At 41.4% G+C, this 14,070-nt stretch overlaps 6 protein-coding genes across 6 annotated transcripts; 5 read left to right on the forward strand and 1 right to left on the reverse strand.

Annotated features, from left to right (window-relative positions):
• Positions 1-625: 625 nt before the first annotated feature.
• EV420DRAFT_1649868 (uncharacterized protein) lies at positions 626-1,220 on the reverse strand (the record flags this gene model as incomplete). The annotated part of the gene is made up of 2 exons (XM_060478369.1): positions 626-690; positions 743-1,220. The coding sequence occupies 2 exons, from the start codon at positions 1,218-1,220 to the stop codon at positions 626-628; spliced, it is 543 nt and encodes a 180-aa protein (XP_060324089.1).
• A 2,281-nt stretch (positions 1,221-3,501) lies between these two features.
• EV420DRAFT_1649869 (uncharacterized protein) lies at positions 3,502-4,620 on the forward strand (the record flags this gene model as incomplete). The annotated part of the gene is made up of 2 exons (XM_060478370.1): positions 3,502-3,773; positions 3,849-4,620. The coding sequence occupies 2 exons, from the start codon at positions 3,502-3,504 to the stop codon at positions 4,618-4,620; spliced, it is 1,044 nt and encodes a 347-aa protein (XP_060324090.1).
• Positions 4,621-6,981: 2,361 nt separating this feature from the next.
• Positions 6,982-8,220, forward strand: EV420DRAFT_1278575 (Endonuclease/exonuclease/phosphatase; the record flags this gene model as incomplete). Its single annotated transcript, XM_060468092.1, has 1 exon — positions 6,982-8,220. A coding segment is annotated over one exon (1,239 nt), but the record flags the coding sequence as incomplete, so codon positions are not given.
• Positions 8,221-9,162: 942 nt separating this feature from the next.
• Positions 9,163-9,819, forward strand: EV420DRAFT_1222370 (uncharacterized protein; the record flags this gene model as incomplete). The annotated part of the gene is made up of 1 exon (XM_060466471.1): positions 9,163-9,819. A coding segment is annotated over one exon (657 nt), but the record flags the coding sequence as incomplete, so codon positions are not given.
• A 231-nt stretch (positions 9,820-10,050) lies between these two features.
• Positions 10,051-10,857, forward strand: EV420DRAFT_1278574 (uncharacterized protein; the record flags this gene model as incomplete). Its single annotated transcript, XM_060468091.1, has 1 exon — positions 10,051-10,857. A coding segment is annotated over one exon (807 nt), but the record flags the coding sequence as incomplete, so codon positions are not given.
• A 235-nt stretch (positions 10,858-11,092) lies between these two features.
• EV420DRAFT_1278577 (uncharacterized protein) lies at positions 11,093-11,839 on the forward strand (the record flags this gene model as incomplete). The annotated part of the gene is made up of 1 exon (XM_060468093.1): positions 11,093-11,839. The coding sequence occupies one exon, from the start codon at positions 11,093-11,095 to the stop codon at positions 11,837-11,839; it is 747 nt and encodes a 248-aa protein (XP_060324094.1).
• Positions 11,840-14,070: the final 2,231 nt, after the last annotated feature.

A 14,070-nucleotide genomic window follows, 5' to 3' on the forward strand; every position in this document is an offset into this window, starting at 1 on the left:
GTATTAGGAAGCTTTTACCAATCTACCACTTTCAGGACACCTTCACTGCATGAACCCTCAGCTACGCCTAGCGCTTGCTGAACAACTCGTTGGATACGTCTAGCGCTTTCTGACACCAACCCGAAGGTTACGCTTAGCGCTTGCCTTCACCCATGGCCTGTAATAGCTTCGCGCTTACAGGCTTTCTATATCGGTAATTGCTCCGTGCTTACCGGCCACTTCCCTCAGTAATTGCTTCGCACTTACTGATTTCCTTTATTTCGCAAACTGGACCTCTCAGGTCTCCTCACGAACCCTCGCCGGAATCCATTATATTCCCTAACAACGTACATCATTTCTAATTAATCATACCTCGCTTCGATCATCACTCCTCGCCTCGTGCTCGCATCTCCAGATTTCGGCAGATCCATAACACTGTCGGCTGTCGTCTTGGCATCGTGATGTTGGTTCACAGCAGGTTTTTGATGTTCCTGGGTCTAGGATTTTGAACTCTACACACTGGGCGATGATAAGTTGGTGTTAGCAATGGCATAGGAATTTGTAGGAGTCTGTAGAGATGAAACGAAACCCCGTCGACATGATTTCGAGATATATACACTATGATTAGAAAGTAAAAGCTGAATATTCAATAGACAGTGGAATATAGAACATTATTATGAGCATCGTCCTCGAGTAGGTCATACCAAATCTCTGCACAGAAAGGACGTCAGCAACGGCAAGTACCACCAAAGGATCTACTCACCATTACTTCCTTTAACCAAGATGGAGATATCCAATCCTTCTGCTTTCAACGATTTCAGATGATCAATGCATGACAAGGTTTGAGCAGCCTGGTCACCGTTCTCCCCTACACAAGCTTCATCACACTGAATGCAAACCCGAGACAGCCCTGAATCTCGCCATCGCTTATCGATAATCTCAACCAAAGACTCATCCCACATGAATATCTTGCCTACATGCAGTCCAAGGTCAGACAAACTGGGGAGCACTGCACCTGTATCACTGAGGCACTTGAAAAACCTTGACGGATCCTTGTCATTGTCTTCCAGAAAGAAGAGACCTAATTTGCGAAGCTGGGGAAGGTATGAGAACAGTTGATCTGGTTCCATGGAGTCCTCAGTTATGCGGATCTCAAGAGTCTGCAGCTGACTCCCAGAACATCCAATGAATTGATGAAATAATAGGAGCGAGCTTGATGGCCCAGGTTCCTCGGGCAGCATGGTGAATGATAGGTATTCCAATACCGGACAGACGAGGCATTGGAGTAAGTGAAATGATTTGACAGTCAACGAATGGAGCTTCTGGAGCATCAGCAGGGAAATGGGATTTTGCTCCAAGTGGAGTGCACTCTGCTCAGTTAATTCTTCAAGGTTTGTACAGAGACGGAGAACCTTGATGATGGCCCCCCGGGTGGCACCGTCGTTCTCAAAGACAGACAAGTGCAAGTGTGTGAGATGCGACCAAGGAAAGGGTGTTTTATCTGGATGGAAATGCATCGGTAGGGGTATTAGAATTATAAATCAGAGGTGTCTGAGGATGGGTGCGTGGTTAAATATGCTGAGGGTGGCGTGGAGACCCTTGGGAAAATGAGCATCCAGGTGAAGTGACTTCAGTAAGGGAAAATGGGCAGGAGAGGAATCAGTGAATCGTGACCATTGGCAGGCCCAAATATCAACCATATGGCCTGAGAGTCTGATGTTTTCCCATTGTGGCGCATGCTGCAACAGTGTCTGGGTGATGGCATCGGCGCGATCATGGCAAAGTATATCTGCATCAATGTCCATGGACAGTCCGCTCTGCCTGGCCCAGTGTAGCGCCTCCTGGAGTATCCTTACTTCAACATCCAGCTGCTCTGTTCGACTCTGTTGTCATGGCAAGTTAACTTTAAAAGATGACCACAGTGTGGGATAACACCAAGCGATATCTCGCCACCAGCGGCAGACTCTCCCTAGTAGCCATGGACTCCTGGTTGTGAGAATGGAATATGGATCTTCTTCGAATGTGAGGAGGAATATTTTTGACAGGATTCCAGGAGGGAGGGAATGAATAGGCAAGTTGGGTTCAGGGATGGCTTGCGATTGAGTATTGAGGATGAGAGATTCCTCCGCATTAGTACCTAGAGAAGCGCAATATTCGTTAGCAGCAGCACTGATAAAAGTATGATTTCTCATTCTCACATCCTGTCATCGTCATCTTGGCCAGACACATGTGTTTCTCCTCTTCTGATGGCGTTCATGAGAGAAGTTGTCATTTGGGCGTCGTGATATTGATTCACAGCAGTTTTCCTGGGTGTGGGATTGGATTTGGCGACACTGACACGTTCAAGTGCACCGTTGAGATCGGGAAGCTTGAACTGGTAGCAGAGGAAACTGAGAACTTAGTCATTCCCAGGCTACTTGAGATGAGCAGATGTAGCTGCAGCAGCACCAGACCAGGTGTTGCCCAAACAAAGAAGGAAGTAGGTGGGAGGCAATGAAGCAACAGAACGGAGTGAGAACGAGATCATAAATGAAAATAAGTAAGGGACCCTTGATCTCGAACCACCATGTGGTCGAGTACTTGTATTCAACATACCAACAAGGATCAGATGAACGCTGAAGAGCCTACACTCCTGCACTGGAAACAATACTTCCTCACTCGTGTGGACTCTCACTTCACCTAAAAACCATACGTGTATATTTGAAGTCCCATCAGTATATGCACGAAAAATGCAGTCATCGTGCTGCCTTTCTCTATCATGTGAACCCATGTCATCACGTGTACAGCCTCTACCTAGAGACCGAAGACACTGTGCTTCACCCTACCCATACCTACATATCTCAACCAAGGGATTAACCCCGAGCTGCACGAGCGAGTTATCGAACTTACGTACCCCATACAGAACAGTTGAATGATAACCAGGAAAATGATGACTAACAACTGTACAGCTGGCCTAAGCCACCGCACAGACCCAATCCTGCAAAAATATGCCCTCACCCAATACAACCACACCCCGTTAGCTTGATGCTAACCTCCAAGCGACGGATTTCCAAATAGCTACCCCTGACGAGATTGCCTGCCGAGGATATCTGAGCAAACCTGCCTCCCTCCTCCAAGGCCTACACTTTAACGTGACTGCCATACATGGCCCATCTGTCCTCCTAGGCAAAGACAGTGAGTAAACGACCAAACCAAAAAAGTGACCCTTGCTAACGACTACCAACCTCCCCCAGGAGTGCCACACACTGTACAAATACCCTCCACGAACAGTTACTCTTACCACCCGCAACCTGAACCGCCCCCACCCCCTATGCTTGCCAATACCAACATACATCCTACCAAACAGCAAAGCCATCTTCTCGAACGTGGACTTGCTAACATCGCACGAACTACTGTTAAGACAAGGTAAGGACATCCCTAAACGCACAAGCCCACCCTAACCACTCAACAGGCTATCTGGACACGCGAGACAACACTGAACGTGACGAAGAACACTCCCCTACTACCGAAGACACTACCTTGATGTCTGCCCCCCACCACATATATGTCCCGGATACCCCTCCTCAGGCCTCTAGCCCTCCGCTCATGCAGCCACCTCTGCCCGTGCAACCACCTCTGCTCATGCAGCCAACTCCACCAGCTGGCCATACACCGACTAACCACATATCCTTCACCCCTGCTCCTGCCAGCGGCTTCCCAAAAGTCCAAGGTTGGACCAAAGATGCCACCTGGTTCAACCTCTCTAGTACAGTTGAAACAAGCCGGACAAACATCACCATGCCGAAATGCTACTTGTAAGTAGCGAACCTGTCATTTCCAGGGGATCATGTCACTCAAATCTCAGACAAACTTACCAATGCCATCCTCAGCATCACCGGAAACCCAGACATCATGCTGTCACCGCCCGTCCTAACCCGAGGAAAAGCATATGGAGAGAAGGAACCCTATACTGAGAATCACATCAACCCCTTCCTCTTCTGCCTATCGAACATCACTGAGCACGAGCAAGACTCTCTACTATCCCAACGATGCTGGTCATCGGACATTATCACCTTCTTTGCCATCACAACGAATCCAAAGCCGTACTCCTACCTCCTCATGCTCCACAAACTCACCTACCCTGACACAGATGCTGGGGCTGAAGGGGTCTGCAAAGTGGTCAGAGCTGCACTAAGGCACTCTCCCAACATCAGGACCTTTATCACAACCAACCGGGATGCCCTCTCATCTACCCTAACAACTGATGAAGCGCTTGAGGTTGTCGTATCCTCTGTCCGAGCCAAAAAGCTGGACATCATAGTCACCGCAGGTCGAAAGGAACGCACCTGGGCAATCTATGCTAAACCCCCCACGGACATGTTCAACTTCCACTGGCCCTGGCGCAACCTCATCGTATCCCTCCCCTTTGATGCAGCTATAGCAACACATGGTGTGGGCATCCCCTACCCCAAGGACCACAGATGTAATATCTGTTATGCTGTTGACCACCCGACCCCACTCTGCCCATTCCCCCTCATACTGGGATGGCATGGACCCTCTCTCCTGACAAACAGTCGAGCCACTGAGACCAAAGAGGAGCCATCAGCACTGCAAGTACTAGATATCCATCACACTCCAGCACAGGACAACCGTGGAGGGTGAGGCTGGGGCCTACGTGGTGCACCCAGAGGAGGCCGAGGATATAGAGGATCGCGAGGTGCTCTGCACCCCCTCTTCAGCCTGAACTACTAACGTTAAAATGTTGATGTATCATACTTTCATACCTACCTATCTCCCCATCCATTGGACAATCCAAAAAGCTATCTGTTAGCACGTTTCCTGTAGCCAAAAATATGTTATATACCATACTTTCCAAACAATGACACTTGCTGCTTGAATCTCGAAGATATGAATAAAAAACTATAATGTCGAAACAAATGTCCAAATGAAATGAGTAATGCTGATATGACACTACTAAACAGTTCCATGAATAATATGCCCCTCCCTCCTAACAACCCATCCCGGAACATAACAAACACCAGCCTCTAAATACTTCCTAACCCAAACCTCAATGCAATGCCCAAAGGGAACCTCTACATCTCTGATGCAGGCACAAACCACCATCACCTCATCACCATATGAATGTGGGAAAACCACATCAAAAAAGATGTAAGAGCCATGCATATGCCCAAAACGACCAACTATGCTGACCCCTGCCATGGTCGCAACAGAAACTGATACACCTGGCCTAATTCTCTTGCCCAAAGACCCTAGTCGGGACACCAGCATAACCTCGTCTGCATGATAATATCCACCACTGCGCTGTAGATATGCATGCCCCATAACGATAGGGAGTGGAGGTGGAGTAAAGGGAACCACCGATGCAGAGCTAGAAACGACAGGCTCCGCTGGAGAAGAAAAGACTCTGCGCCAGATAAGAATAACCCATGCCTAATGCCAAGCAACCAAACTCGAGTAAGTACAATCCAGACAATGGCCAAACAACATACAATGAACTCCTGCACCCAGACATTCATTGCCAAAAACACGACACCGCACATACGAACAAGTCGAGAAATATAAAAACAGATGGAGATGAGAGTGACGATCAAAAAGACAGAATGAAAATACGATAAAAAGAACAAATGTGTGGATGCCTTTAAAAGCCCAGAAGGATGCAGGGCAAAAAAGACACTTAACATGATCATGTCAACATAGAGAAACCATAATGCCTACACAACCTCAGAAAATTTCTTAAGAATGTTCAAAACATAATCACAATGACTAAACAGAAAAAATACTCCGACACGGCTGGACTACAACTATCATGACTAAAATAAAATGACATAAAGCCGCATAATGCAATAACGTCGGAGAAAATTAAACATAACTAGACTGCTCTAGTTCATGCCACACAATAAAAATATGTCTAGACACCCTATTCTCCATTATAACATGACAGCAAATAATATGATAACATTAAATGACAAATTAAACAATCTAGGCCCAACGACCCTCTGCCACTATGACTACCACTAAAATAAATAAATAAAAAAGAAGCAACTAACAAGTATTAATATATTAATCAAGCACATGGAACAATCTCATAGTTGCTCCTTTGCATAAATACAACTAACAAAAACAAGAGCACTCTATTAACAATAAAAATAAAAAACATCCAACTATATGCTCAACAATCACACCCATAAATAGTCCACTATAAATAAATATTAAACAACCAACTATAGCCAATAATATAAGTAAAACACATCTTATGGCTACAACACACAATGCACACCCTCTAACTCAACTCTATTTCAATGAGATTAGAAAATATGTCCTAACGCCTAACTACTGGCTGAAAGGATGAAATAGAACCAAATGGTAACCTATTTAGGTTGGGATATACCATGCTGCAGCCCAGCTTAAATCTTCCCCAGCTCTAGCTAAAGTCGCTAGTTGTGATGCTAGATCTGTAAAACTCCAACTACAAATACTAATATTAACAAAACCCCTTTACAATTGGTGCAAAGAACTGGTCATGGTATATGCCTCTCCCACTCCCAAGGGATTGATAATATTCCTGTCTATTCCAATTCTAATGAAGGAATGAGAGAGATCTGCGACAGGCAAACCTCATCTAGATTACATACTTCAGAAGAAATTGAGCCACCAGTATATCAAAAAATATATTGTAATAACTCAAAAGACCCTGAAAGATATGCCTATCAAGAAGAAAATGAACTAATACATAACAATGGAAACATTAGTATGTACACCTCATCAGAGAAGTTATCGTACTCCTCAAAAGAGTCATCGTGCTCTAAAAATACTCCACTACACAATAATAGTGATATTAATATTCCTACAATTGAAAAGCCATTAAACAATGCCACAGAGCCATCTCACTCTACTACTAACTTACAAAGCCCACAAATGGAGCTACTAAACCCACAAAACGAAATACAAAGCCAAAAAAATCAGCAATCTTCAACTGGAACTAAAGTTCTTTAAAAAAATCAAATGAATAAAACTAAAAAGAATACCCATGCATGTATTAAAATTGCCTCTCTCAACATGAAAGGACGAGGACATAATAATGTACTAAATGATAAAAACAAATGGAAACAAGTAAATGAAATTCTCTGTGATGATAAAATCGGAGTTCTAGCTCTCCAAGAAACACACTTAACTGATGAACATGTAAATGACATCCACAATATATACAACAAACGCATGCATATATATCACTCTGCAGATCCACAGCAACATAATGCTAAAGGTGTAGCAATTATATTAAATAAAGAAATAACAAATATTCAAGATGTCAACTACTACAACATTATACCAGGAAGAGCAATAATGATAAAACTACCCTGGCATAGCACATTAACAATCACAATACTAGCAGTATATGCTCCAAATGATCCAACTGAAAATAAGCAATTCTGGGAAGAACTACTGCAAATATGGAATGAAAAAAATCTTCCAATTCCTGACCTTATGCTAGGAGACACCAATATTATAGAAGACATGATTGACAGGCATCCATGTCATAATGATAACACAAATGCTACAAATGCACTCTCCGAACTTAAATGTCTTTTTCAACTTAAAGATGGCTGGCATGAAACAAACCCAACCTCAACTGCATTTACATATATGCAAATACCAACAGGATCTCAATCAAGAATTGACTGTATATATATAGCTAATGAACTCATCTCCTCATGTCGAAACTGGAATATAAAAACAACACATATACCAACAGACCACAAAATGATTTTGGTAGAACTAACTGATCTAAAGGCCCCATATATTGGCCATGGTAGATGGACAATGCCATTATATCTATTGAAAAATAAAAGCATGATGGAAGAAATACGAAATCTAGGAATAGAATTAGAAACACAAATAGAGAAACTGGAATTTAATAATCGAACAGAAACAAAAAATGCACAAACATTTTATAAAGAATTTAAAACCCAAATGACTAATACAATTAGAAATCAAGCACGCATATCAGTACCTAAACTGACCCAAAAGATAATGCAGCTAGAAGGACAACTAGATCGGACCTTGAATGATAAAAATCTAGATAATGAAGAAAAAACCTTGTCAGCAGCACTAATTCAAGAAAGAATTATTGAACTTCAAAAACAAAAATACAATACAAAGAACATGAAGTCTAAAGTAAAAAACCATCTCTATGGTGAAACAATAAGTAAATACTGGATTAATCTAAATAAAACTAAGAAACCAAGAGACACTATATATGAACTAAAAGACCCTAGCTCACCACCTGACAAACCAATATACAAAAGAAAGACAGCAGAAATGGTAGAAATTGCAAAAAACTATCACAATAACATACAAACAACAGATATATCTACTACCAAAGATGATCTGATATGCAATGAAACTATAATAAAGATTGCACAAAATCTCAAAAATAAGATAACAGAACCTCAAAAACAAGAGCTAGGAAAAAAAACACAACAACATCAAGTCCAAGAAGCAATAAACATGGCTGCAAATGATGTTGCAGCAGGTATTGATGGTCTCCCTAATGAGCTAGCAAAAACACTCCTTATACGCTATAAAGATGATAAACTAGCAGGAAAACATGCATTTAATATCATTAAAACTCTAACAAAAGTATTTAATGACATTGAAGAATATGGTATTATTGAGAATACAGAATTTAATATGGGATGGATGTGCCCAATATACAAAAAGAAAGATCATAATAACATCATTAATTACCGTCCAATAACACTACTGAACAGTGACTATAAAATACTCACAAAAACACTCGCAATAAAACTTGCAAATATTGCACCAAGTATAATACATGAAGACCAAGCAGGATTTATTAAAGGCTGAAACATATTTGATCAAACAATGCTATCTAAACTAATGATTCAATACTCTGAAGCATCTGAACAAAATGGGGTAATTATTGCTCTTGATCAAGAAAAAGCATATGACAAAATAGCTCATGACTATCTATGGGAAACAATGTCAGCATATAATATCCACCACCACTTCATCAACACTGTCAAATCACTTTATAATCAAGCAAAAACAATTGTAATTATAAATGGAGAACTAAGTCAACCATATATAGTAACTAGAGGAGTATGACAAGGTGACCCCTTATCATACTTACTATTTAATATTGCAATTGAACCATTAGCATGTATGCTACATAACTCCAACCTTCAAGGTATTCATATTCCAGGATCAGTAAACAACCTTATCACAAAATTATTTGCAGATGATACAACTGTTTACTTATCAGAAACTGACTCCTTTAACACACTACAAATAATCTTAAATAAATGGTGTCTAGCATCAAGAGCTAAATTTAACATAAGCAAAACTGAATGTGTACCAATTGGCACTAAAGAATTCAGAGAAACATTCTACAAATCAAGACAACTAAACAGCTTTGATAGCAAAATACCTCAAAATATACATATAGTCCAGGATGGTGAAGCAGTACGCTCCTTAGGCTGCTGGATTGGAAATCATATCAAGGATGCAACCCCATGGACCTCAATAATAGAAAAAATTGACAACTCATTAGTGCAATGGAATAAAAGCCACCCAACATTAGAAGGACATAGCTATATTATCCAACTAGTGATAGGAAATGGAACACAATTCTTAACAAAAGTCCAAGGTATGCCCAACCATATTGAGGCTATCCTCATCAAAAAAATACAAAACTTCATGTGGAATAGTACAGGATCCCCACCAGTCAGCTTAGAGACTCTCTATAAACCAAAAGACCAAGGAGGCAAACAGCTACTAGATCTACATTCTAGAAACAAAGCAATTACATTAATGACACTTAAATCACTGCTATGCAACAACTCTAATCATGCAACCTGGCAAAATGTTGCTCATGCCTTATATGCAATGAATGTATCATACAAAGATCGGAAAATAGATGATGAAACAAAAACAAATATGTTCCTCCAGACATGGAATACAACCACAAAGAAAACTAACCTTTCAAATGAACTAATATAAATAGCAAAATATGCTAAAGAATATAATCTCAAGATTGATGCATGAACTCTTACGAATGAAGCAAAAGGTAAAATGCCACTATGGTACCACAGCGCAACTTCAAAAAAAACCAATAGAATAAATAATTCACTACAAGCAAAATGCCTCCGAAATAACCATCAAATACATCTGGTAGGAGACGCAATGAACACAATAGAAAACCAACCCAACTCCCATAAAAAATCAAACAATAAATGTAAATGCAACAAATGTAAACAAGATAGACTGAAAGGCTGCATCAACTCTGCTAAATGTCTAGCAACAATTAAAAAGCTTTTAAATGATCTACCAGCACATTGGAACCCCCAGAACAAGAATAGACAACAAATTAAAATAGACTCAAATGAGAACACACAAGATGAAAACAGTAATACTATAAAAATCTTTAAACATGAACTACCAACATCAAATAACATATATGATACACTACGTATATTTACAACCGCAGAAGACAACCTGTCTGAAACATGTAAAACAAACCAAACTAAAGACAATATTATAACAGTATACACAGATGGTGGATGCCAATTAAATGATGATATAAATGCTCAAGCAGGAAGTGGAATCTGGTTCAACAAAGACAACAATATGAATATAGCATGTAGAGTCCCAGGTCTTAATCAAAGTAATCAAACAGGTGAACTATATGCTGTAGAATATACAGCATGTAAAACCTCGAAGATACATCAACTAAAAATAGGAACAGACTCCAAATATACAATAAATACTATTACCAACTCACTCTCATACTTTGAAGATAAAGGATGGGTTGGAGTTGAAAATGCCTATGAAATCAAAAGAGTAGTTGCATGGTTATGACACAGAGGTTCAGATACACTTTTTGAATGGATAAAAGGACATGCAAACAATATTGGAAACAATGAAGCAGATAAATTAGCAACAATAGGACAACAAAGGACAGATAACCCTAAGATAAATCTGCAAACACCCTATATATCTGAACCTTCAAGGTGCAAAACTATCCTGTCTAACACAAGCAATTACATATAAAACAATCTGCCAACAAAAAATAACAAAAGAACGTAAATCAACTATGATTAATCTTGAAATAGCCCGATATGCTGCAAATGACCTTAGCAGCCACCTACCAACAGATAAACGTATATGGCTATCAATAAAAAATAAAGACATAACAAGAACCATACAAAACTTCTTATGGAAAAATATACACAATGCATACAAATGTGGAAAATACTGGGACAACATCCCCAACTATACATATCGAGCAACGTGCATTAAATGTACAGCAGATGAGTCACTCGAACACATTTTAATAGATTGCAGACAGATTCCAACACAAGATATCATCTGGAAACTATGTGAACAACTATGGGAAAAAACTGGAAACAAATGGCCACAAATCTCATATGGAAAAATCCTTGCCTGCGGTCTTGCACAATTTCGAAACAAAAACAACCAACCCCTACATGGAAAAAACAGGTTATACCATATTCTAATATCAGAATCTGCTGCTCTAATATGGAGACTTCACTGTGAACAAAGAATTAGCAAACAAGATGATGAAACAAAATGGCACTCTAAAGTAGAAATCCATAACTGCTGGGTATCCTGCATCAATCAACGACTATCACTAGACTGCCAAATAGTAAAAATACAGAAAAATGAAAAACATAATCTAAACTCTAAAATAGTACTCCACACATGGAGTGGGTGTTTAGAAAATAAAGAGAAGTTGCCTGACAATTGGATAAGGCAACCCAGGGTTTTAGTGGGTATACCATATCATAAACAAGATGGGAGCCCCACACAAAGTGCGTAACACATTTCCCTGGGGTGGCTCTAAAATAGAGGTGAAACTCCTCAAAAACCAGCTTGAACCTCAGACTAACGTTGTTAGTTGTGGGATTCATAAGGCTCCACCAAAAAAATAAATAAATAAATAAATGAAAATAAGTACTATTGAACGGAACGGAATGGCAGGGCCAGATGTCATGCTATTTGGCATGCTTCGTTGAGCCAAACAGCTGGGAAAATGCCGGGGCTTCGAAGATCAAGAGATCCGATCTCTACGCTTTACTTGGCGAATCAAGCTAAGCTTCAGGCCTCAGGCCTCAGGTCCAATGTCACCTTGAACACGACTTTCATCTGCGTCACTGTCTGCCATAAACTCGTGCCTGTTTCGATCGGTCTCCAGCTTTCAAGCTCAATTGCGTCAAGCTCACTGCCCGAACACAGCACTTTTAAATTTCCTTGCGACAAGCCCCTCAATCCGCTCAGCTCACTAATGATGAGCGCTAGCCCAGGTTTGTTGCAGTATAAGATACATGAGTAGTGGTGGTGATCATCCAGCAAACCATGGAGCAAGTAGCCTAAATCGAAGGGAGGAAATCAACAATATCTTGGCGCGGTGAAGAGGCTGGCTGTGGGCACCTGTGGAATAGTGAGCGGGCTAAAGGGTGAACCTCAAAAACCCACACACACACTCACACAACTACACAAACTACAATCACCCTCGTAAGTTCTAGGGGGAGCGATTATTTCTAATGCGATCCAACTATACTTCAATATCTCGAAGAGTTTCTCTTATTCTCAGTGCTCTTAGCAAAGCTAAGCTTTCTCTAATGACTTCTTAAGTCTAGGAACTTTTTACAGGAAGGTCGTTCACTGGCGTGACGCAACCTTCAAGGCAGATTTGAGTTATAATACACAAGGGACACTGATCCCAACAGAAACAGAGGCAATACATGCCAAAACTTTAGTGAGCTCGCTAAAAGAACACCACAGGCAAGCACTGACTTAGCCCACTCACTACACAACTGTATGCAGGGGTTCTCCAACTAACTCCAGCAGGTTATCTCGACTCAAGAACACTTCAGAAGCACTCGGAAAACAGATTCAGAAACAGAACTTCGACAGAACTGACACGGAACAGACTGAAACAGAACAGAACAGAACAGAACAGAACAGATCTCAGATTTCCACTTCAACACATTCTCCGAACAGACTTATCACACTCAACAGAACAGAAACAGCGTCACTGATTCGTATTCACTCTGACTAAGTTCTCAAAAGTCTTATCAAAAGGGTATCTTGTATTTCTCTGAGTGAGCTCGCTAATTCTATGCACAGCTCGAAGTCACAAACTGATCCTTTGTTACAGTACCGCCTTCAACGCATGCACGGGAACTCGGGGGCTCGAAACTTCGCCTCTACCTACTGTAACCAGCCTACTTATACTACAGGGGAATTAGAATTACAAACGTCGCACAGTACCCAGACTCCTACATGCATAGCATGTTGCCACCGCTGCCTTACTGAGCATCCAAGTCGGACTTCCCAGTTTTAGTCTCATTTCTATAGTGAGCTCGCTAAACACATGCCAAGAGGTGCTCTCCCGACACCCGCAGGCTCGTTCTCTAGCAACCGACAGGTCTAGGCACATGGAACTATCAGTTCTGGCGTATGTCGTTCAGGACTTCTTTCTTGGATTCACAGAGGCTTCTCATAGACACAGCAACAAGTGAGTCTTCGAACAATGGGACTCAGAACAATGGAACGTGGGCTCACGGACTTCGGCCGAAGCCCATTGCCCAAGCTTGTGCCGGTGATATCTGTCAGCTCGCTTAAGGATTTCCCCGGATTTTCAGGTACGGCGCATCACAGTTAGCAAGCGCGCTAAGTGTTCTCAGTGCCAGTGCAATCTTCAAGGTTTTATCTAGCTCCCGCGAGTGTGCTTGTAAGTTAGAGCCTAAGGCATTGGGTATAGGGTTTGGCCTTCTCATCACGCATGCCCATCAGGTACAGTGCTGTGACTAAGTCCTGTTTAGAATCCCGTTGCTTCTTATGCCATAAGTTATATTCCATGTCATTGCACCGCGTAGCATTAGTGTCGATGCGTAGTTTTAGTCCGCTCACTCACTATCTCTCAGTATGCATGTAAAACACTCTAGATTGCAAAATTACACGCGTAAATAGGCTGCAGTCGCAACAGCGGAGTGCGTCTTTTCTCCTACTGTTTGCTATACCTAACTCCCTCAAAGAGCACTAAAC

This window comes from Desarmillaria tabescens, assembly GCF_030435595.1.
Source record: "Desarmillaria tabescens strain CCBAS 213 chromosome Unknown EV420scaffold_67, whole genome shotgun sequence".
Classification (NCBI taxonomy): Eukaryota; Fungi; Basidiomycota; class Agaricomycetes; order Agaricales; family Physalacriaceae; genus Desarmillaria; species Desarmillaria tabescens.